General features: G+C 39.1%; 1 protein-coding gene across 1 annotated transcript in view; it reads right to left on the bottom strand.

The window, feature by feature from the left end:
* Positions 1-24,378, bottom strand: part of LOC140925723 (5-oxoprolinase-like) — a 33,203-nt gene that overhangs the window by 8,110 nt on the left and 715 nt on the right. Inside the window, exons 2-30 of the mRNA XM_073375616.1 lie at positions 22,502-22,693; positions 21,937-22,068; positions 21,317-21,367; positions 20,537-20,592; positions 19,781-19,896; positions 18,565-18,644; positions 17,809-17,858; positions 17,497-17,542; positions 17,121-17,187; positions 16,690-16,778; positions 15,172-15,289; positions 14,778-14,832; positions 14,061-14,148; positions 13,169-13,410; positions 12,223-12,311; positions 11,575-11,656; positions 10,867-10,960; positions 9,445-9,497; positions 8,442-8,580; positions 8,094-8,206; positions 7,718-7,781; positions 7,202-7,255; positions 6,769-6,818; positions 6,339-6,375; positions 5,369-5,479; positions 3,801-3,902; positions 2,534-2,615; positions 2,004-2,096; positions 1,618-1,865 (exon numbers count right to left, since the gene is read on the bottom strand). Of these exons, the coding sequence (XP_073231717.1) occupies positions 1,618-1,865; positions 2,004-2,096; positions 2,534-2,615; positions 3,801-3,902; positions 5,369-5,479; positions 6,339-6,375; positions 6,769-6,818; positions 7,202-7,255; positions 7,718-7,781; positions 8,094-8,206; positions 8,442-8,580; positions 9,445-9,497; positions 10,867-10,960; positions 11,575-11,656; positions 12,223-12,311; positions 13,169-13,410; positions 14,061-14,148; positions 14,778-14,832; positions 15,172-15,289; positions 16,690-16,778; positions 17,121-17,187; positions 17,497-17,542; positions 17,809-17,858; positions 18,565-18,644; positions 19,781-19,896; positions 20,537-20,592; positions 21,317-21,367; positions 21,937-22,068; positions 22,502-22,693 (2,793 nt within the window). The remainder of the gene's footprint in view (positions 1-1,617; positions 1,866-2,003; positions 2,097-2,533; positions 2,616-3,800; positions 3,903-5,368; positions 5,480-6,338; positions 6,376-6,768; positions 6,819-7,201; positions 7,256-7,717; positions 7,782-8,093; positions 8,207-8,441; positions 8,581-9,444; positions 9,498-10,866; positions 10,961-11,574; positions 11,657-12,222; positions 12,312-13,168; positions 13,411-14,060; positions 14,149-14,777; positions 14,833-15,171; positions 15,290-16,689; positions 16,779-17,120; positions 17,188-17,496; positions 17,543-17,808; positions 17,859-18,564; positions 18,645-19,780; positions 19,897-20,536; positions 20,593-21,316; positions 21,368-21,936; positions 22,069-22,501; positions 22,694-24,378) is intronic.

Raw genomic sequence — 24,378 nt, 5'->3', positions numbered from 1 at the left:
GAAGTTTGTATTGGGAAAGTGTAAGCCCTCGCCTTACCATTCTAAATGTGCAGAGGTAAAGGATGCGTGCGATTAATCCGATTATTTATTTCCTTATAATGTTATAGCAGGATCCCATGACTCGAAGCAAGCAACTCCCATACTTGGCCTCAATGTCACGAGGTATTCAGGGACTGGTTTATATTTGGATACATTCTAGAGAACTTTTTCCTGCGAAAATGTAAGCTCCGCTTCGTCTAGGAGCAAATCGAAATATAAGATGTGCAAAAGAAAAAAAAGGCCAAAAATGGCATTTTCAGGTCTGTGGGTTTTGCTGACCAGTTTGTGAGACTTAAAGAATATTTTAAATTCGCGCGATCTAAAAATAAATTAATGGGTGAAAACACCGTGACATGAGTACATGGAAGTAGATCGCTCCTACTTATGGACTCCTGGTTACAGACATTCTAACACCAATAAAATCTTAGTCTTATGTCAGTGTCAGTAACTTCAAAATTGGTCTCCTAGCTAATTTTCTCATGCTTTTTTCATCTCTGGTATTGCTGATTTATATCCCAAAATTTTTGCAAAATTATGGTCAAGTAACTGCGAGCTGCAAAGGGCCTTGAAAGCATACCTGGATATATTTCATATAAGCTTGAACAACAGGCAGGCTATATTCGTCAATTAAGGAGTTAATAGGTGAATTCCCTAGAGAGTTAAAGGAACATACATGGTTATTGCAAGTTCAGCATGGACAATACTGGCAATTGGAAACTGGCTGGACCATTTAAGAACAATAAAAAAAAAATAACAATTCGATTTGTTTTACAAATAGAATCAAATGCACGCGTGCCTTTGGTTGGTTTAGCAAAGACACAACGCATTCCCAGTTGAAAAGTTATTTTCCATGACGTGGAGTGACAGAAGCTGCCGAATGGACATTCGAAGGATGTTTTTCTCATCTTTAGGTTTTCTTTGACGATAAAACTATGTGTCCATGTTTTGAGTTTGGATCTTACAACTACTAGCTGATAAAACAAATGACATGCAAACACTTAAGGAAGTCATTGCAAATATAAACCACTCTACCTAAAACATAGTTGATACGACCAGATATTTCACGATCATTACGTGATGGCATTAACAAAGTTTTACTTTTCTTTACTGCTTTTCGTGTAGTAGTATAGTGGGGATGTTTGTAGCCCTGTTTGAGGTGGATTCTCATTAGGGCGAGTAAGAATAAATTAAGCCTTTACTTCTGAAGTCGATACCAGAGCTACATATACTGTAGTTTTGACATTTGAATCTGTGGATGAAATACTATTGCGTGACCTTTAAAATGAAACCTCCCCCGCAGTACCTTTAAATGGTCCTAACTGTTTTTCACTTTTATATAAATGGATTGCGGGATTTTTACTATTGGGAACAGCTGCTAAGATAAAAAGGAAATATGTGATGTCATGTTACCATTGTAGCAAAATTTCTGGATCTCACCAATAGTTCTTGACAGAGACGGCCATTTTCATTGTGGAACGATGGAAGAAGAGAATGAGAGCTGCCGTTTGTTCCTGAGCGTAATAATGCACAGGAAAGTCACAGATCTACGTCAATTGTTTTCATTTTTTTTTGTCATACTTGCAAGACCATGGTTTGTTGAGATACAGCAACGTGACGTAACGACTTCTCCTGTCCACTGAACGGGAAGTCAATGCCTATGTGATAGCCTCTCTCACCAAAACTCTTCTCATTTTTGAAAGACAATATATCCTCTACCTTGTGATTAGCAGCGACTTGTGCTTTGAGATCTGAGATGTTATCCTGAATGTTGCGACTTCCACTACAACCAGGATACTCTGCAGGTTTCAGAAGCTTTCCTTTGAGAGCTACCATATAAATGAAAAACAAAACTTCACGTATCTGTAATCACAACGGAAGGACATCCCTCAAAGGAAGGGGAAAAATAAAAAGCTAATTATACAAAAACCCGTCGTTTAAAACATTATTTTTAAGACTAAATATACCTTCTTCCTGAAAAATCCCACCATCTACAAGTTTAAAAGACATAAAGACAGCTCCCTCGTCGAAGATAGTATGAGAATTTGGTGGCATCGAACCTGAAAATAATAAAGGTCATCTGGCTTTCCACTCTCTTCTCTTTCACAATGGCAATATATTTGTTGCCAAATTCTTTCAATTAATGTTGATAGACTTGCAAGGTTTTTCAACTTTTGACTGTAAAGAGTTAGAAAAAATCAGTCAACACCGCTGGAGAGAAAGCATTAAATTTACTGAGTAAAGTTGCCAAGTTTAAGAGTGATGCGTTGAGAACTAACGAAGATATATAGCTCCACAAAGTTCAGAAACTTGTGATATTTTACAGACCTGTGTATAGTGAGGATAAAGTTCGTGCCCCCCACCATACACAGGTCAATCAAATTTCGCTGGCTTTGGACGCATCACAGTTATTTAAAGACCCTCTTTCCAGCAATGCCTGTCGATGGATATTAGCTCACTGCTCTTTATTGGAAAAAACCGTGAAAGGGTCTTTTACCGGGGGCTATTCCTCCAACATCGGCATGGTGTCCTCTACTTGCTACAAAAAAGACAGGTTTTGGTTGACCAGGATAGAAAACCTACAACAACAACAAAATATATTTTAAGATAAAGTAAACGTCAAACATTGCCACCTAGAGGGCTGAAAGGACTATGCTTAACAAAGATTCTGATGTAGCGTGCAGCAAGTGGATATGTTGCCACCTAGGTATGTATGGGACGCAAGGTATTAGTAGGGTCATTTTCCTAAAAGGTATAGTACCTAACACCCACTTACAAGGGTAAATTATCCTGCTAAAGAAACATCCCAGTTGGAATGTTGGAATTTATATATGTACTCTTTTTTAAACCTTGGCGGGGACAAGGAAAAGGTGGGAAAAAGTACGTTGCAAAAGAAAACAACACAGTGCCGATGCGTATATTAGAAGCTCGCGTGGAGTGTTAGAGGTTGAGGGCCAAGTATCTTGTCCAAGGGGACAAAACAGTGACAATACACAGTCGACTCCCGATAACTCGAACCTCCTGGGGAAATATAAAAAAGTTCGAGTTATCGAGAGTTCGAAGCCGATACCCGGGAATATGGAAAAAAGTAAATGGATGAGGGGGGAATGCAAGCATCATGCACACTTCACTTCAAGGGCAGCAAGAGATATAGATTAAAATCTTGAAAACGGAAATTAAGCAACAAAGCTTCATTAATACACTGAGATGGACACTGAATTTGAACTGGAGTGACAAAAATTAAAAACAAAGAATTGACTCGAAGAATTCTTGTTTTGATTGTTCTTCTTGTTTCGTTTTTTCAATGTTTCGGACTTCAGTACACTGTTTTTTTTCCCACTTGTCACACGCTTAAAACATGATTCGAGTTATCGAGGGCAGAATTATATAGAAATGATCTTACGGGAAACAAAAATCACTTGGAGTTAGCCGGAGGTTCGAGTTATCGAAGGTAAAATTACAGTAAATGTATGAAGGAAATCCAAGGGAAATCGACTTAATAGGTTCGAGTTAGCGCGAGGTTCGAGTTTGCGCGAGGTTCGAGTTAGCGCGAGGTTCGAGTTAGCAAGGGTTCGAGTTATCGGGAGTCAACTGTACCAATTGACACCAAGTTGGAGATAAACAAGAAACATCCTGGAAATCCCAACTAATACATGTATGACTGAGGCATTTCGTGCATAATAATGCTGGCTTTCACGAAGAGTATTTATAAGTATTTAATAACGAGTTGACGCAGGTGCGCACATGGACAACAATGACCTTACCGGGGTAATGACCGTAAGATCTGGCAAATGTGTTCCTCCAGCACTCGGGTGATTACTCAGTATCACATCACCTTCTTTCAGCCCGTCGCCTAACTTGTCAATCTACAAAAGAATTTTCATGCTCACGATGAGAATTTTAACTCAGTATGTATTAAAATTGCATGATAAACTAAAGCGAAGTCGTAGACCTCTTTCAAAATGGCGGTTTATTAATATGTTCTTTTATATGTATGATAATTAGCCTTTCTGACCTCGTTAGCATGTGCAAAATACATAAGAATTCTTACTTTCAAACGCGGCCAGAAAGACTAATTGTCATACATATAATAGAATATATTAATAGGCCACCATTATGAAAGAGGTCTAGAGCACACGACTATGAAATTGACCCGGCAGGCGACAAGCAATTCCATTATTTTGGCCAAAGCTCAATCTAGTCTAAGTACGAACCAAGTTATCTATCAAATTCACCATCACATTTACATCACTGAGCATATGCAATATAAAGACATTACAGTCCCAGCAGTGCGCTGTGTATTTGTCACATGAGCCTCGTTTATTTAATGGCCTTAGCTCGCACGAGTCTCCTGTTGAACAATGGTACAGCATCTAGACTGGTAACAGGGAGGCTATTGGATCGATTTCTTCCGATTCGCCAAACCAATATCAATACAATTCAATACAATAACAACAAAAACAACAACAACAACAACAACAACTATTATATAACAACTATTGTATAACGATTTAACTGCTTCTTGTTATATCGTTATACAATAAATCTAAATGACACCAACCCACAAATGCCACACTAATTTGGGTGGAAATTTTTGGAATCACAGTACAAGGACAGCCCTTTTTTTTGGTCACTCTGTCTGAGTTGAAATTTGGACGTCCGAACAGTTAGGCAGTTAAATATATTATAATTAGTTTTCACGATAAACTACGAAGTTCATCTCTAAATTTAGAACTAACTTAGGAATCAATCCTACCCCCATCCGCTGTGTATGGACTACAAAGGTAGAGGAAGAACACTGAAAACCAAGAAAATGGACAGTTCTTATTCAGCCATTTTTCTTTTCATAAGGGATTATTGTAGCTCTGCCTTCTTATCGAACTGTCCGTAATTCTTGTACAATGGAACCTCTATTCAGGGGACCCCTCAGGACCGAGGCAAGTGTCCCTTGAATAGAGGTTGAACTGGGGTTTGTTAATAATTAACAACCAAAGACACTATAAAAAAATAAAAATCACCATTAACTTATCTCTGCAACATTATATTTTGAATTAACACAAGTGCAGTTCATCGAATTAAGTGAGAAAGTTTGTGAAAGCTGCCATTATTGTCCAGTGTGCACTTAAACTTATCAGCCCCTCTTTGTGATAAGTCACGTTTTGAGTGCTACGGTGTCCCCTGAATGGAGGTCAAATCTAGGTTTCGGGACCCAGAAAACGTGTCCTTTTCCCCTAAATAAAGGTGTCAATAGGAGCTAAACCGTTAACTCCATGGCAAGCACTATGCATTGACGGCCCACTGACGAGGTCAAAAATAAGGGTTAGTAACTTACTTGATATTTAACTGTTTCCTGCATTGATCCAAGATGCATAGGCACATGTGGACCATTAGCAACAAGTCCACCAGTTGGGCCAAACATTGCACAGGAGAAGTCTAGTCTTTCCTTTAGAAATAAAACTAAACATAAAACTAAAAATCTTCCACACTTTGAATGATGCTCCTAATAATAAAAAGTAGTAAAAGAATAAAATTGTGTTATTTTTATTATTAAGTCCCGTTGTTTTATTGATTACTTGGCACGAATTATTACGAAGTTAATCTCTTGTTTTTTTGTTTTTACATGGTGCACAAGAAATGTCCACCCAGCTGTTCTTTGTGGAACAGTGTGATGCCATGCGGCAGAGAGCGCCAAGGGCATTTCAGAGTCTAAAAGGGCTTAATTTAAAAGTTTTCTCTGAACATGGTATGAGCATTGAGCATCACAGGATCCGATTAAGAGGAGCCTTTTATGGGTGCATGATTATTTTGGTACCTGAAAAAGTTATAAGTAGGTTGAGAACGATCGTCCGGGTGAAAGTAGTCCTGAATAGAATAGGACGATCATGATCAACCTACTTATGAAATGGCTCCTGGGTTCAAACCTTTAACAGAAAGTTTTTTTGTACAGATCAATTATATGAAAATTGGAGATATACACAAACTGTGCGAAGTTAAGAATTATGAGAAAGGTCGTGTTTGATTGTAATAAATGTATCAACGGTTCGATTGGCTAGGTAGTTGTGTCTGACATTTTAGGTGACCTATCTGGTCAGTAAGGGAAGGAAAAGATGGGCTATGGTACGTTATGGTTACTCAGTAATTTACAAGTTGGCTAGAGGCTTACAACAACACTGATCTTTGTTACAAGATGAAACTACTAGTGTCAAATGACCACCACCCACCAGAATTTTGTGCGAACTTAAATCACATAATAGCATTATAGTGTCAAAATGATGCGTTACTGTTATTATACATGTATATACCTTGATGTTTGTAGAAATTGCTGTTCTTTGAAGAACCCTAAAGAAAAGTAACAAGATTAAGCAGGTGAATTTGCATAACCATAAAATAAAATTTAGATTGCTGACACTCAAACCGGACATTTGGAAGAAGACTATCCATTCACAAAGTTTTCTGAAAACAAAAGATTCTCAAGTTTCTTTTTGCAAACGGACCAATAAAAATCAAGTTTTCAACTATACAGTTATTGAAAATTTTAAAACAATTTGCCCTTACCTGACCTCTGGGGAAACAGCCCTTAAATTAATGAGTTGTCATTGGTCCGTTTGCAAAAAAACTTGAAAACCTTCTTTTTTTCAGGACAATCTATTTCCAATTGTCTTGGTTGGAGTGTCCACACTGTAAACTCTTAAATTCCCTAGATGAAACCAACGTCAGCCTGTTAAAAGTTACCTGCCCATTTGATCTGTTATACTCATGAATCGATGAGAAAAAATGGAAAGCTGCAACATTAAGCAAAATAAGATTGTTATAGAGCACAACATAAGCAAATCTCATCCCTCAAAATATCACATACCGTATTTACTCGAACAAACGCCGCACCCAAACAGAAGAACGCGGTGTTTATTACAAGGTTATATGAAAAAACTCGATGCAACTTACAATAACATTCCATAAATATTTCTGGTGTTCATGATTTTGTGAGTTTTACATTAACAAGACATAATTCTGTTTTACATAATATGAAAAAATGATTTATCGTATTTGTTGTCACTGATTTAAGAAATGTTATTTGGAAATAAACACCGCGGCCTTTAATTTTAATGGAATAAATACTGTAACTGTTAACTTTAACACAATAAAGTGAATTGGGCTTCTCACTAACTTGTATAGCATCCAGATCTGTGGTAACATGTCTTTTGTTCTTGTTCTTTCCCACCTGCAAGAAATTAAATAGAGATTTCGAGGGGCTGCATCACGTCTGGTTGGTTCACATTGTTTTTAATACCAGTTACACATCCTTATTCGCTACGGAACTTAAAAAATTACTTGTGAATGGCAAAGTCAATCGTGTCAAACAAATACGTCTCCTGAGCATATCAAACTAGAAACATAAACAGTAGAAATGAACTTTGAAAAACTGTTAGGCTAACAAGTTTTCAAAAACCACAATTTCAATCCGTTACAATCTTTTTCAAATTTGTCCAACCGTGCCTTTTTTGTATTTGCTGTGTTATTTACAACTTCTTTTAACGTTTTGGTTGTTATTTTTAAGTTTCACTCAATTTGCTAGCGGTTCCCATTGTTTGAATTTTGTTAAATTTCGTGACACAACACCTTTAGATCTGAATTAGACCTGGACACTGGGCAGGAACAGAGAATGATGTGTCGATACACCTACCTCAATTCTGACATCTCCAGAGTTCGTAATAGACGCTGAACACTGTGGTTCCACAACAATGGTACTGTTATTGCATTGAGATAAAATAGGTTGATTACATGAAGAGCAAGTCAAACAATACACGAGAACCCTTCGAAATGTATGTTTTTGAAAAGAAAAAAATCTTATGCTTCATAGCAATGCACTAAGCATGTACGTGTTCTCGTTAGTCTGGGAAACTCGAGGCAGAAGTGGGAACAGTTATCCCACAGTAAGATGCAATAAATACCTTAAATCAGACTGAAATATTAACAACTTCTGATACAGACATTTGGATTCACACGAAACAACAATACTTGCGCTTCGTAACTTGAAGTTACAATCATGCTTGCCATACCTATGTTGGTCTATAATAATAGCAGGTCCCTCTAACACATGTCCTGCAGCTAAATTGTCCAGGAAGTATACATTTGTATCACGATACCCTCCTTCAAAGAAACACTTTGTTACCTGTTGAAACAAGAGACAAAATGACTACATTTACAGTCCTAAACTGAACGCTTCTCCCGGCTAAAAAGCCACGTCTTGAAACTTGGGTTTATTTTTTTACTTCGTTTTACTTGATAACCTTCAGAATATAAATCATTTGGCAGAAAAACGAGGAAATAAAGCTGATGGATAGAGAAAGGACAGACGACAAAAAGTAATTTAGTCACGCCTGGCACGTACTGGCACGTAAACTTACTTTTTTAACTGGAGGTAGTTCACTTGACGCTGGAACACTGTGAGTTACTGACGTTTTAGAATGTCCACATCCCCGAATTCTAATATCATCGATCATAATGTTGCGGTTGGGAATAGAGAAGCCAAATTCTTGAAGGTACCTTTTAAAACCAACATAGTATTAGTCAACTAAACAGAGAGAAAGGTAAAGGGTTTCTGTAGAGAAGCCACGAGTATTGATATACCGGTCTGGGTTACATGCTTATCTATTAGAGGATACTGAACTGCAATATGAAATAATGAACATGTGAATTTTATACATTTGAACAGTGGAATTAAGAAATAAATGTAAACGAAGATCATCCTAGTTGAGGACGCAACTTATGCAGTTGCGAAAAGAAAGCGGGAAAAAAAACTCTGGCTTGCCCGGCGAAATGTTTGCGCAACATCATAAGTTGCGTCGTCAACTGGGATTATCTTTAAATTTATTTCTGTATTATTTTGTTAGGGTTTGAGAAAACACGAAGAAAAACGCAAGGGGAATTCAGGAGAAGCAGGGGGTGTTAGGCCCAGCAGAGATCAGAGTCAACGTACATTCCCGTATGCCTTCGTGACAAGATAAAGGCAAGCGATTCAAGGACTGTCGCTTAAGGACGTCGACCAAAGCTTTTTGAGCACTAACTTCAATGCTTTATCCTGTGATAGAAAGTTTAGAACCGAAATATAGTTGATCTACAGTCAAACCCCGTTTATACAGACATTGAGGGGGCCTAGAAAGTGTTCGTATTAACGGGGTGTCCGTATTAAGTGGGTTGAATTAAAGAGAAAATGTAAGGTTTTTCTTTCCTCAGGGACAAAGCAATCTATCCGTAATAATGAGGTGTCCATATTAAGTGGGTGTCCGTAAAGCGGGGTTTGAGTGTATTTATTTGACATTACTCTCACATTCTCGAATAACTGCTTTTAAAATATTTCAGTTTATACTCAGGAAAAATAAGACACTAAATTAAAACTGTTGCAGTCACCTGTCCGTAAATACCTTTCCAAAATCACCACAGTTATAGGAGTTCATCCCTGCCTGGTCAGAAAAAAAAATTGAAACTGAATTGCTTAAAGTAACAATTGTTTGAGAATGGTAGCATTAGTTCAGTTTCCTGACAAAATTGAGAAGAAAGAAAAGTAACCAGAAAGGTTTAGAAGCATGGTACAGTCAAACCTCTTTAATACGGACACCGCGGGACAGAACCAAGTGTCCGCTTTACAGAAGTGTCCGTATTATAGAGGTAGGGAACGTGTGATTTTTGGCATTTCTGGGACCAAAGGTACTGTCCGTAATAGAGAGGTGTACGTATCATAGAGGTGTCCATAAGGAGAGGTTAGACTGTAGATGTACTGAATGGTAAAAAAGACCTTACTTTATACAATACTGTCATTGAAGTAAAGGAAACCTCATAAACAGTGTGTAAATGAACTGGATGAAACTCCTACTCTTATTGTTTTATTATAATTGTTTTAGGGCAGCATAACTACAGTATGTTCTATTTACCGCTTTTCCTAAATCACGGGGGTTCATTTAAGTGAACTGGGACCTTACGACTAGACAACGGCGACGGCAACGAGAACGTCAAAAAAGCAATGTGTTAAATTAGTAAACAATAACTCTGCACGTGCATCACTGTGACGCTGATTGTACATTTCTTTACCGTCACTGCACGACTACGATGTACAAAAGGCCTAATTTCACGTTTTAATGTAATGTTACAAAAGACGATTCATAATAACGATTTTCAGCACAACAAAGCGTTGCAATGTTGGACCAATGTTACAACCACTGGAAACAATGTCGTAACAATGCTCCCACGCTGCGTTGCGCAAAACACCTCGATGCGAATCGTTCCGTGTAACATCACCTATGTGGAGGACATAAACAAGAGACAACGAACTCCAGGAGTGTTCACCTACATTTGACCCAGTTAAGTTAGTTGAAAAATCGAGACGTTTTCGTCGCCGTCTTCGGATCTTAAGGTCCCAAATGGGTAGGGTGGCAGACGATCTCTGTTTCACAGTCTGGCTGTTAGCTGCCTTATCGGCATACTGACGTAGCGAATGCAAAAATGCCACGAGTTTTACGTCTTTTGTGCATCTATCAATGAGACAAAATTGTCGCCGTTCAAAGAAAGCTACCAGGCACCGTCCTTTAGGCGTTGGATGAAACCCTAAAAGGGAAAAAGTTACTGAACAATGCGTTAATGTGCTTTTTGTTATTTTGGGAAGAACAAGAAACCTTTTGTTTTGATCTGCCTAAGATATTGAACGCTAAGCACTCCTCTGTCTAAAATCATCGCACAGGTGATGTTTGGTGCCGTAAACATCTTACTACTACTGTAACAAGCAACCATGTAATGGAATGACTGCAATGGGAATTTCTACAGAAAACAATCAAGTACCTTGTAAGACTGGCAGGAAGAGACATCGCATATCAAGGCACAGTCAGTTCTGTCATATCTCATGTGTAGGAATGTTTGGGTAGATATCTGCTTCCTGTAAAAAATTCGACGATAACAAATATTATATAACGAATCAAATTTCAAGCTATAATGTTTCTAAGAAAGAATGTGGCGTTCCTTTGCTCGTGGAATCCCTTTGTACAAAGCTAACAGTCTGAAGATCATTTGCTATTAATAAAAAATAGGGCATCTGCAGGTATCTCGTATGTACCTTTAAGACTTTGCAAGCTATGATTTACACAACGTGCTGCAAAATCCGGTTGGAAAGTGGATGGAACACGGCTTTTCGTGTCCCCTCCAGTGGAAAATTTTCGATAGCAAAGGAACCTATGAAAAGGTAGTCCCATTTCACCGGAGAAAATGTTCCCATCGGAAATTCGTGTTTCATATTTTAAAAATCATCTTTGATACCTGTTCTAAGCTTTCGCGACCGTTTTTCGGTAGCCAGTCCTGGATTTTTCTTACCATTTGTCCAAACCTTGAACCGACCGATTTCCCCATGGGGTAAAAGGTAAACAAACTATGTCTTTGTTTTGCGTCCATTAAGAACAGTTTCTTGCACAATGATTGACCAGGAATTTAGGGTCCACTACGATAACCAACTGCCAATGTTCAAAATGCCAAGTGCATGCGCAATGATATACTCACTCATCAAACCCTTGTCTTTTAAGTTCCTCTGTACACTGCTGGGTCAAAAAAACAATTCTATCTTCGAGATACTGGTACGAATCTAGAAACAAAGGATATTAAAAAACAAATGAATAATATGAATTGGCTATTCAAATGATGAGTAACTTTAAACCGCAGTTGAAGACGAATAACGCCTGGAATTCAACGATTGAGTTTTGAAATTTTTTTTAACGCCATCACCGGTGACCTCTGTCGAAACACCTTAACCTCCCATGGACTACTCCTTTATTTGGCCTAAACGCCGGGTATGTTTCGCTGAACAGGGTAAGCTTTTCAGAGTCTTGAGCCTTTTAGGGAAATATAAAGTTTCTTCCATGAAAATTGTTCTTTTCTAACTTTCTTAAAATTACTTTCTGCATCCAACAGTTAAATAATATTGGAATTGACTTTTTTAGTTAGGACTACCACCTCCGAATGAGCGATGTACATAAAGTCAAGTTTCTGCTGCGGATATAGCCACCTACCGTATTTCCTCGAATAATGTTAAATTTCAGTTCACGCCTCAAATGCGGCGCTTATTTGAGTTAATACGGCAATATCCTGGTCATAAGTTGGGGGATTTGTTTTGACGAAATATGGTCATTAAAGTTTCAACTATGTTTGCACCTCTGTTGTATACACAGGAGCAGGGTTCTTGAGATTCATGCACAACATCGGCCAGAGCCAATCCAAAGGCAGAAAGAATTCCTGAGTAACTACAAAAAAGTAGATCATATTATCAATCGCATGGTAACCTGATAACAATAAAAAATATGAACCGTAAAGAGCGATGTATAACAAATAAATTTATTTCTTGTATGAGAAATGCTTCTAGTTAACAGGGCTCAAAATAATATTTTGACTGCTGCTGGTCGTGCTGACGGGCCACATAAAATTTCAGCTCGGTTAAGTTTCCTTTTTGATTGCTCATGTCCAAAATATTAATCCAGGAGCTTTAAACCTAACAGCTTATATTAACAGGCTGTAGAAAAGGCGTACTTGAAACTTAGAACTTAGAATAAATACATTCATTTACAGTGTACGTGTCTGCTCAAAAAGAACGGCAAACTGAAAGTTTGTGCTGACAAATGGTCATCTCGGCCGGACGACGAGCCGTTATTTTGAGCCCTGAGTTAAATAAATGTATTATATTTCCATACTTGCCTTACTTAAAGACTCAAATTGTTGGGAGAACCCTTGAACATCTTTATTTTAAAAGTGTTTCCTACACTCGAAGCCATTTAACTGCTGCCCTTCACTACCTGTAAGGTTTCTAATTGGCCATTTTACTGTCGTGTACTGCGTAACCTTGCCATGAGTGGAGGCGAAGGTTGATGTGACCTTGTTTTAATGAAGGCTTAGCTGCTTTTTAAATGTAAATTGTGTTGTTATCACTAGCCTCCCTTCCATTCAAAGGCTGGGTTGCTCTGCTCTACGGTTACCATGTGAGCAGAGGCCCTTCGATCTTCCTAGATAAGTCCTCTTCCCGACTTATCTAGAAAGATGGAAGGGCCTCTGCTCGCAGGGTACTCTACGGAAATTTCTCGTTTCATTTAAAGCATTTATTTATTACCGGTGTATAAGCACTGTTGACATTCCTAATGACTGTGCAATGGAGCAAGCATGCTGGCCACCGGCTCCTCCAAAACAAGCCAGCACGTGATTGGACGTGTTGTGTCCTCTGGCCTGGGTCAAGGTTCTTATTGGTCGGCACATGGTCTCATTAGCAACTGTTATAAAACCCATGGCAACGTCTTCAACACTTAATAGATCATGCTTGTTGTCAATATTTTGAGAGGATAGAAATCCATTTATCTAGAAATCGAACAGAAAATAAATGTTCAGTGATCGATATGAACAAATCACTAACGACGACGGTGCAATTACAGAGCGACTTCTCGAACCTGGGCATTTTGAAGAAGATTGTCCAATCACAACGATTTCTGAAAACAAAAGCTTGTCGAGTTTTTTTGCAAACGGGACAATAAAATTCAAGATTCAACTATGCAACCGTTGAAAACTTTAAGACCGTTTGAACTTATTTGACCTCTCAGGGAACAGCCCTCGAATTTAGGAATATTCTTGGTCCTTTTGCGAAAAAAATTGAGAATCTTCTGTTTTCAGAAATCACTGTGATTGGACAATCTTCTTGCAAGTGTCCCGGTTCGAGTTGTCGCACTGTAAAGGTCCTACACAGCCTGATGAACTGAAAACCAGCAATAAGCGATCAATAAAAAAAGAGACTATCGTGAAGCAAATAATAAACAAGCTTACATGCTATATGTGTTGAGAGCTGAATCAGAGGATTTAAAACCTGAATTTTGCAAACTGTTAAATAACCTTGTGGACGGTGAATGTCTTTAAGTTAAATTTTAAATCAACTTCCAACGATAAGAGTACTTCTACATGTAAGAGAAAAATCGAACTGAATAGCGTCTGCCCAATAACGCAAAAACGTGAATCACCTCTTCTGTAAGTTTTTCAAACGCATCTAACGTTCCCTGCTTGTCTAACGGAAGACCCTCGTTTTCTCCAAAGATCTTAGGAAAAAATCTGAAAATATGAAGAAGAGTTAAGTTGGAACATCGCGGAATCTCTTGTACACGACTACAACATTACACAAATTGTCAGGAGAGACTTGAGTTTACCCCATAGCATCTCATCATTTAATTAGCAAAACTCATTAAAAGGATCACTGCCCACTTTAAAACTCGGACAATAAATGCCAAGGGCTAAATCGTGGATTGTTTTGTCATGAAAGATCCAGACAAGGATGTATTTCGCAGTCTCTTTGTAGCAGATTTTGACGACTGAAGAGAGAAAACTGAAATCGTGAAAGTTTGTCTGATACAGTCGGGTATAAATTGAGTAAATCGAGCGGGGTGTTTCTAGTTTTTGACACATCCCAGGTTATGCAAGGGCCGGCGAACGTATCTGTCGGGGAAGTTAGCGATATTTTCTACTTGCCTCGATCCTTCCCCCTTCGAACTCAAACGCCGTCTGAAGTTTTCGCGACACATGATCAAATATCGTTTACAGTGACCTGCCATTGTACACGCCCATACAGATTTTATCTAGTACTGTAGAACCTCGATATAACAAACCTCTAAATAAAACTAGCTAGTAACAATACTCGGCCAGATAAATCCTCTTTCACTGACCGGAGGAACACAGTAACTTACTCGGGCATTATCCGTCCAAGAACCAAGTTTGCGTCAGTAAGTGCTAAAGGTCCCCCTGTAAAGATCAGTAAGAAATAAGATACGCTAGTGGAAGGATTAATTGCTACGTGCGCTCACTGAGCCCAAAGAAACGCAAATAAAGTAAAGAGGATAAAAGAGCACATTCAAATAATTGTCCACTCGCAGCGTTATCACGTCAGGTAATGAAACCTTTCATCTGAAATACAGTTTGATCTTTACTTGCTTGAATTTTTTTCCATTCTTAAAAACTGTAACTAGTTATCAAGTTTCGTTTTGAAACAGCTGCTTTTATAAAGGTACCAATTTTGAATGATGACTAGTAACAAGACATTTGCATCTTTTGTAACAAGATTAACAATGAACACTTCTTTACCTTTCCTATAACATACAGGTCCTGGATGGGCGCCTGCGGACTCCGGTCCAACGATAAACAGCCCTGCCCTGAAAAACAGGCGTGATCCACCCCCTGCTGCTACAGTGTTGATATCTAGCTGCAAATCAAAATAACACTCTTAACAATACTGTGTTGTCTTTTCGCAGCCTTGCAGGGCGTTCAGACGGTAGAGAGTGCGAAATAGATAGCCTGCAAAAACAGCCCTTTCTCCCCGCTCCTCGCCGATTAGGACGTCTCGCCGGGAGAGACGTCCGGCAAGCGGCGAGGAGCAAGGAGGAGAAACGGCTGTTTTCGCAGGCTACGAAATGGAGGGCGGAGGAAAAAAAAGCTGAAGAAAAGAAGAGGAAGAGAGAAGGAAACCTCCTTCCCTAACCCGCAACCCACGCTGTTTTTCCCTGCTCACTTTTCTTTGCGCTGTCCCCACTATCTGAAGGCCGGGAACAGGCTACTCTAATTATAATAAGTAAACGACTGAAAACCCCCTAATAGCCTCCCAAGGAGTAACATGTGACAGAGCGCTACGAACCTTTGTGCGGGAGGCTAAAGGTAATATTACACGAGACGATTTGCAACGACGATTTTTAGTGCGATACATCGATTCATCACTGTTGCGACATTGTTTCAAATAGTTGCAACATTGATCCAACATAGCAACGCTGTGTTACGCTAAAAATCGTCGTTACGAATCGTCCAGTGCAACATTTCCTTTAGATTGGCAAAACAACAGCTCTGCACGTGCATCACGCTTTTTTGTACATTTCTTTACCGTCACTGCACGACTACAACGTGAAGATGTCTAATTTCACGTTTTATGGAGGAGGTGAACACAAGACAACGACTTTCTTTTTCTTCATCCTGTACTTTGATACAAGCTGTTAGAATTCATCTCCAGAAAAAATTGCCAACATTTGACGAATTGATCGAGATGAAATAAGCGCGATAAAGTTTGTAGCAGCGCCAATTCACTTTTTAAGTGACGTTTTCGTAGCCGTCGCCGTCGTTGTTGCTTAAAGGTGATGTTACACGGGACGATTCACAACGACGATTTTTAGCGCAACACATTGTTGCAATGTTGGAACAATGTTGTAACCATTCGAAACAATGTCGCAGCAATGTTGCCACGCTGCATTGCGCTAAAAATCGTCGTTGCGAATCGTCTCGTGTAACATTACCTGAACTTCCCTAATGGATGAGATGCTCTGTTGCCTCTTCTGCTTTTTTTGCCCCTTTGCATTGCTAAAATGAACCTAAAGTGGCCAAAACAATTCAAAACCTTGGGATTAGAGCGCAATCCTGTTCCATTCTTTTTATTAATTATTAGAGAAACTGCTGTAATACAGTCTGGGCACAATGGTGTGATCGGGACCTAAAAACGGAAAGGCCGTTGTAACTGAAAACTGGAATGCTTTATTTACAATAAGGCTAATCATTTTTCCCATTTTCAAAGCTCCCTGAAGCTCTTTTGCCCTCCTCCCTAGACCTACGAGGATGTGTTACCTGTGGTGCTTGTATGGTGATTCCAGCTGTTGTTGTCTCAAACACGTGTTCGTACTGACCAGCAAAACGAGACACATCGGTAGACGTTCCTGCATTTAAATATATGATAGCTACGTAAGTGAACTGAAAAGACCCTCCGACGGTTTTTTCAACTTTTGACATGGACCAGTTGGGGAAAAGCCTTCGACAACACTGGAAAGAGGGCCTTAAAATTAATAAAATTGCCAAATTTGAAAGCGATACGTCTTAAGCGAGCGAAGATTTAGCACCGGAGAGTTGCGAAAGTTTACAGACGTTTGTATGGCGGGGGCAAGTTTGGATTTTCCCTAACTTATCCATATCAAAAGTTGAAAGAAACGGTGGGAGAATTGAGAAAAAGAATTGATAACGTTCCAAAATATAGAAGAGACTAGTAACTAGTTTATACATACCACCCATGTCAAAACCAATCACAGGTCGATCTGTTTCTTTATGGTACGCCGTCATGGCATAACCGACCTACAATTACAGAGCCGACAGAAAAAACGAACTTTGTAAGATATTTATTATTTTATGGGTGATATGAGAGCAGACAAAATGATTTATCATTTGCATGCTTATTTTCTTTGCGCATAAGTACAATTTAGCGCATGATTAACACGACTGAGCAGACCGTGTACTGTGTGCCTTTTGCTTTCGCCAAGTGGTTCTTATTTGGAATCGGTTTTAAATGCCAGTTGCCATGACAACAACACACACGGGCTGTTACCCCAAAATGCCCATTGATTTACTTTAAAAAAAAAAGGCAAAACGTTTGTTCTTGCTTACCACACCACCTGCGGGACCTGAAAGAATGGCATGACATCCAGAAAATCTAAAGGAGGTAAAGAAAATCAGACAATTAATCGATCAAGTCAGTTCGGAGTGGAGAATCTGCAGATAACTCTACTGTTATCTAAGCAGCAGAAGAAAGAGCCAAAAGCACTTGTCCTGTTATCTCCTCCGGTGACACACAGCTAGCAATATAGCCTATCGTGTGCGCTCAGGTAGCCAATCAGAACATAGGATCTGCTTGATCTTATCGCTCGCGGATTCAGCCATATAATAAATAGCCCATTTACCTATGTGAATTTTCCTTACCTTGAAACAGGAGTTAGGCCACCGTTTGACTGCATGAACAGAACTTTGTCCTTGATAAAGAATGAAATTGAACTAAATGAGAACTAAGATGGTGACTAAAACAACAACGACTACAAATGGGGCACACGCACTTCGATTAAATGTACCGTTTTTCGATTATAATATTTATTGCAAATTAGGTCAAGTTGTCTTTTTTCAGAGTTGGTAATTACGAATCATTGCCATGAGCTACGGAAAAAAACAGCATGATCCAGAGTTAAAATTGATTTATCGTCCAGAAGCTCACAACACACTTGTCTACAACCAGAACTCGATATGTTAAGACATCGATTATTTCTTCCAACCCATGCAAGTTGAAATACAGTAAACACCGGCTAATAAGAACCTGTGGTTTAAGAACCTGCTGGCAGAAACTTGGTACTTTAATACCCAAAAATATAAGAATCTGTTTAGCAAAGCAAGATCAAGCAGGTTCTTATATGTGGGTTACAGGTAACTTAAGATAAACATTTTAACCAAGGAGTTTGACTTCAAGATTGCCAATTGATATTACAAGAAGATACTGCAGCTAACTGTAATTACAAATAGAGGTATTACTGTAATTCCTACAACGAAAAAATCCTCTGGTATTATTCTAGTTAGAGTGGTTATAATCATCGCTGATCAGCTTACTAAGGATCCGACAATATCAGGCTAACCTCGCAAGAAAGTATTAGGTTGATACTTCGCGGTGATAATTTCGCGTGCTAGATTTACCTCGATTCCTCTTTTAAAGCCAGACATAAACCCACCGACGTATCTCTTGATGCATGGTGTTAAATAACCATCAGCGCAAGCTTAAAAAAGAAGTGAATAAGGAACATCAATATAGTTGTCTTAGGTTTGTATACAAAATCTTCTATAAGAAAAAAAATCTTTCCATGGAGACTATTTTGAAAAGAAACTTTGTTGGCCTTTGTGGAGAGTGGTCCTGGCTTCAAGCTTGGAACACTAAAGTTTGCATTAGGCGTTAGTTTTTTGCGTTTTTCAGGTGACCAAGGGGCGTGAGACACATACCCGCTTCGTGTTTCGCTTGGTTTCACGTTCCGTCTATAATCCAAATAAAAACCCGTAGAATTACGACGGATTGGTTGCTACTAAAAACAATTTAAAAAACATTTGAGGTGGTATGTAACGCTTGATACCACTTCATACGAGATGAGTAGTCGCCCAGTTATCTAACGCAAGAAAATAGAGCCTCATTTCCTTGTATGTAAACGAACTCGATAAAACAAAACATGGCAATTATTTGTTTCTCCTATACAGCGCTTCATCCGTCTTGACATTCGCTACTTCATTTACTCACGCGCCTTGCACGCTATGGTTCTTTATGCCGAAGGCCCTTCGCAGCTATAGCCATTCACGTGATACAAACCCGCCATGTTGGAGAGCAAGGTACGCATTGGAACAAGACAAACAAAAAGCTGACATTATTTTAAATGGTAATTTCCTTTGTTTGTCTTCTCCAAGAACGTCTCTTGCTCTCCAAAAGTGATATGTTTTTTCCTTTTTCTTCTTTTCTTTTCTTTTCCTTTGTTTGCCGCTTCGTCTTCAATTCAGCCAGTTCAGCTCTTTTTTCCTAAACACCTATCACTTTAGCCCGTGGAAACGCTCTAAGAGCGTCTTCATTATTACTGAACTATTAATACACAATTTGTTACTTGTAGGCCAACTTTCAGGCAAAGTGACGACCAATAATTTGTATGGAATGAAGACCAATATTCATTTTAGTGTTTCAGACATTTTCCCTTTTTTGCTGTATCAAAGGATAAAGAAAGCTGGCGCTGAGGTTTAACATTACGTGATGATGAACGATATAAGAATAATTTGAATCCTAGTACCACACCATGTTAGTGGATTGTGTGCCATTTCACCTTAATGGTATTGCGTCCTATAATAGAGCATCTATGCATGGTATCTAAGAACAAAATACCTGTGTATCCCCTGGGGACGATTTTGATCATAGGCATGACAGATGAGGAAAGCGACACCTGAGTAAAACCCATGGCAAGAGCTATTTCACCAACTTCTTTCTCATGAGCATCAAACCTTGTAGTAAGCAAAGCTTATCATTAACTCTTTTCAGAACGAGTGTTTTTTTATGTATCCCATATAGATCTAGATGAACTAACAATAAATTTTGGGAACTTGTTATGTGATGTGTATTACTACTGTCTGACGCCCCATTTGTATAAGAAAAGTTGACCTGAAAAGGGGAGTTACCCTCCCCGCCAAAGTCAACTTAAGTGAGCGTTTATATGAGGAAAAATTGATCCCCTGTAGGAGCCAACAGCGCTTTCTGATTGTCTCGCCTCAATCGAGTTGACCCGGCTGGGCGAGCCAAAGCGTTTATATGAAGAAACGTTGGCTTGGCTAGCTGGGTGATCCTACAATCACAAAAGGATGATCCGCCTCCAGTCGAGCCAACTTTTTGTTTCTCGTGTCAATGGTTCGCCACGTTTTGCAAGTAATAAAAAAAGCTCGATGGCCCAGAGTAGCACGGCTAGGCTGGTGACCCTATCTACTACCCTGGAAAAGTATTCTCCATAAGGTTTTGGGAGACACTCACATACTTCTTGTATGGCAGTAGTACAGATCCCTGGAAAGATAGTCCTTAAACTGAGTTTTTACCTTGCTCCCGTTCAACCATAGTTAGTTGCCTTAGGGAGTAGAAGTTGTAGATACTTACATGTAAGAATGTAAGAGCACTACAGCCAGGCTTCTAATTCCTTTATTCAATATTCTCTGCAATAAGACATAATTAAGGTACAGCCAATATTAACTCTTAAACTAATATGAACAAACATATTCTCCACACTGTTCTCTATACTTCATTACTTAGCCTCTTTTTGATGTTTTGAAAACTGCATTTTGAGTAAAGAGGTTTGAAAGAAAGAGACTGTAGAGGCCCATAGTGATGCAGGGGTAGATCTAGGGGAAGGGTGCAGAGGGTGCACCCCCCCTTGCCTCTAAGATGACCTGTGGCTTTCTAATACATCTGGTATTATGCAAAAATAAACTATTTGTGGTTTATTAGTGTTACAGTAAAACATAAGACGAGGTTGATATGGTTGATACATTGATATGTATTCTCAGGAGTTCATAATTATTATGTTATTGCCCAGTCAAAAGCCCTCATCACCAGTTGGTTACACCATTCCTTAGTGGTGCACCCCCTCCTAAGAAACATCCTGGATGCCTTGATCTGCACAGACAATAGTGAAGATGGGAAAGAATATTATGATTGATTATAAATTCTTCAAACGCGTGGTAGTATGAATGGTTACTTCTACCATACTCTGTTACTTTATTCTTTTATCCTTTTGGTCCATGTAGGTTGTGTGTACATAAGCAATAATAATGCACCCGTGCTTTATTCATTCGAACACAGAACACAATGCTAGCTAGGATATTATTAGAGTAATTAAATGCACTTTGCTCTTTACAAATTAAAAATTTAACGTCTTACCTGAAGATCCCTTTTAAGTGAGATTTTATCCAAAGTTTGCCACACTATAAGCTAAAGAAAAGTAGGTATTGAGTTTACTGGAATAACTGAGCATGTCTGGTATAACAAAGTTAACTTGGCCTTCTTTAATTGGTTGATCATAATTTATTCTTTAATATAAAGATTAAATGGAATTAACAATAGAAATCTGAAACTTGTTTTACTTAGGAATCTCATTGCAATGTAACAACTTCATCCAGCCCTCAGCTGACAAACAGCTGAGCAGCTCTACAGTCACCCAGGATGGGATCTATGGCATTTCTCTGTGTAATTCGGATCTCGTTCCACAATGAACTCATTCCAATCAAATGCAACAAAAAACCGCAAAGGATTTTAGTAACTATAGAAACATTTACCCACACATATCTAGGGGGAAAGGCCTGAGGAGGCCAGTGTCTTTGGCCCCAACCTTATTTCCAGGCCAAACTGAACACGGCAGGGCTGAGAAATTTTTTTGAGGCTGCCACCTCCCTCTCCCCGCCCCTTTCATTAAGGGTCTGGATGAGATGCTTGAATCCAGCACTGATTTATACTATTATTTTTAGGGGATACAGTTAAAATTATTCTTTACACTGTTAAACCTTCTCTCCTGTGCTTGCAGTAACTTCATAGCTGCCATCTGGGGTTTTAATTTCACTTTTTTCTTGTGCAAGAATGACTCGCTCGTTAGCTTCAATCACATCATCATATAAAACTTCTGGACATGTTGCTGTCTGTTGAATTGCAAAACAAGCAATATTTTTGTTGGTAATTAAGAGCATTCTACACTTAACATCAAAGTCTGGGAAGTAAGAAGAATACCAGTGATTTGGAAATTAACATGCTAGCTCCTGTGCAGCTTAAGTGAGCTCATTGCTTTACTCCTAATAGAATAAAGACCTGTACCACTTCCTGAACAGAAAAAGGATATTACAACAGGTGCATGCAAGCAATACCTCAGACTACAAGTCAGCCTATATTTTCACATAAGTCAAGAAAGCGATAACGGCCAAACAAAAAAATTTTGGAGCAAGGGTTTAAACAACTGCATGTGAGGCTGTGAGTTGTCCTAGATGAAGATATTTCCTAGAGCCACAATTTTTTTGTTAAAGAAAGGGCAAGGGTTGTCAGGTAAAGCTACCAAAAATAAATCATAGATCATTTCACCAGATCAAAGAGATGTGGCCTAGTTTGATTTCCAATGTGGAGAAGATCATGAAATCCTTCAGTAATAACCAGCGCCATTCTTTCTCCTTTCCGTTCCAACAAAGCGTTAGTGGCAACAGTAGTACCCATTCTGATCCAGTCAATGTATTTAGGATCTATTGGCTCATCTGCCGGCATCTTTACTCCAGTCACCTGACACACAGCAGGATAAAAGTATTAATTAGCTAATATTACAATAATGTTCTAAATACTGTGGGTATCACCCAAAAATAATGTTGTCCTCCCACGGTCAGTGACCATGGATGATACATCCTAGTTGTCGTGGTTGTCTGCTCCACAGGAGCATTGCTCTTTTGTAGCTGCAGAGACCAAACTGAATAAAAGTACTTGGTAGGAATAACAGTCATTGCTGCATAGGTCACAGATGAACATGGTCTCCATTCTTATAGAGTTGCTGTGATTCTTTTTGTATACCTTCTTCTCTACTACTGTGTTCGTCATGCTTCTCTTTCCCTGACTGAGGTGTGGTTCAAAGTATCTCCACCTTGTACAGTCAGCTGACTAATAACTCACGATGGAAGACTCCATGTAAGTGTCCAATGCTCTTATGTCCCTCTTTCAGTCATCCATGAAAATATTACAGCTAAGGGAATTTCTAAGGGACTTTCTAGCCACTGTTTCTTTTCCCAGCTGACAGGTTGTCTTTTGGGTTTATTACCACATTACCCTGGGGGCTACTCCCTATCATAGCCTATATGGGGAGACTCCGCCCGAAAGGGGTGCCTTTTTCAGGTTTCTGGTACTATATGATTGAGAAGGTAATTCTGTCATTTTGCTCGGTAAAAAGGCTCTAAAGGACTAACCGATGCATTTTATGGCTGTGAAAAAGCAAAAAAACATTCTAGTTTTTTTTTTCAATTATTTAAACTTTAAAGACTGTGCACTTACAGCAGTTGAAAGGGATGCGAAGTTCTGAACTAGGTATGTAAAAGGGGGGCCTTTTATTTATAGAAGGCATACGAAAGGGGTACCTTTTCCATCTAAAATGGTAGATAGAAGGGTAGGGGGATGGACCTCAGGGCAGAGCCTGCCTGTATAAAACTTTGTAGATTATCTCCCCTGTCTCCTCCGGGAACATCAAACATGTAATGCAGAGATGCCAACCTCTGGAGATCTAAAATCTGGAGACTCTCTCTTTTTCAATACCCCCCAGAAATTCATTGAATCCCTCCTCCCCACCCCGGACAAATATGGGAATGACTAAGGACATCATATGATGTCTTACATGAGGTACAAACTATCAAAATTCGCGATAATCGTTTTGATGCCCGAAATAATCTTTGTTAGTGACTAATTAGGTGCAAAAATGCCCCAGAAACGATACTATGATAAAGAAAAATTCAAGTTTTGAGCTAAATATTGGGTAAATCCCAAACTAAGGAACAGAAAAATTTATGAGATGATTTTATTTGGGAGATATGGTGACCCACATGGGGGACCGGGAGATTGGTGTCATATCTGGGACATTCCCGGATAATCCGGGAGAGTTGGCCTATATGGTAATGTCCCATCAAACGTGTTTGTGGCAACCCCAGGGGGGGGGGGGGGTGGACCTTAAGGGAAGTTTGGTGGAGGTGTGCTTCTGAAGCCTTCAGCCTCTGAAACTGTTTTAATTTCATCATTAGAGTGGTTTTCACTTAACTGTCGTAAAACCAAAACCAAAGTAAATACACTAGCCAACCAAAGGGCGTAGTAAAACCAAAACCAAACCAATTCCTCAATTACTTTCGACAGTCAAGTGAAAACCGCTCTAATAAGCATCTTGAAAGGGGGGTTTTTTTTTTTGACCGGAAGCCTTGAATGAGGGATGAACGCTG

The sequence above is a fragment of the Porites lutea genome, chromosome 2 (assembly GCF_958299795.1).
Source record: "Porites lutea chromosome 2, jaPorLute2.1, whole genome shotgun sequence".
NCBI lineage: Eukaryota > Metazoa > Cnidaria > Anthozoa > Scleractinia > Poritidae > Porites > Porites lutea.
The sequence above is the reverse complement of the archived record's forward strand: the minus strand, read 5'-3'. Positions and strand labels throughout refer to the sequence as shown.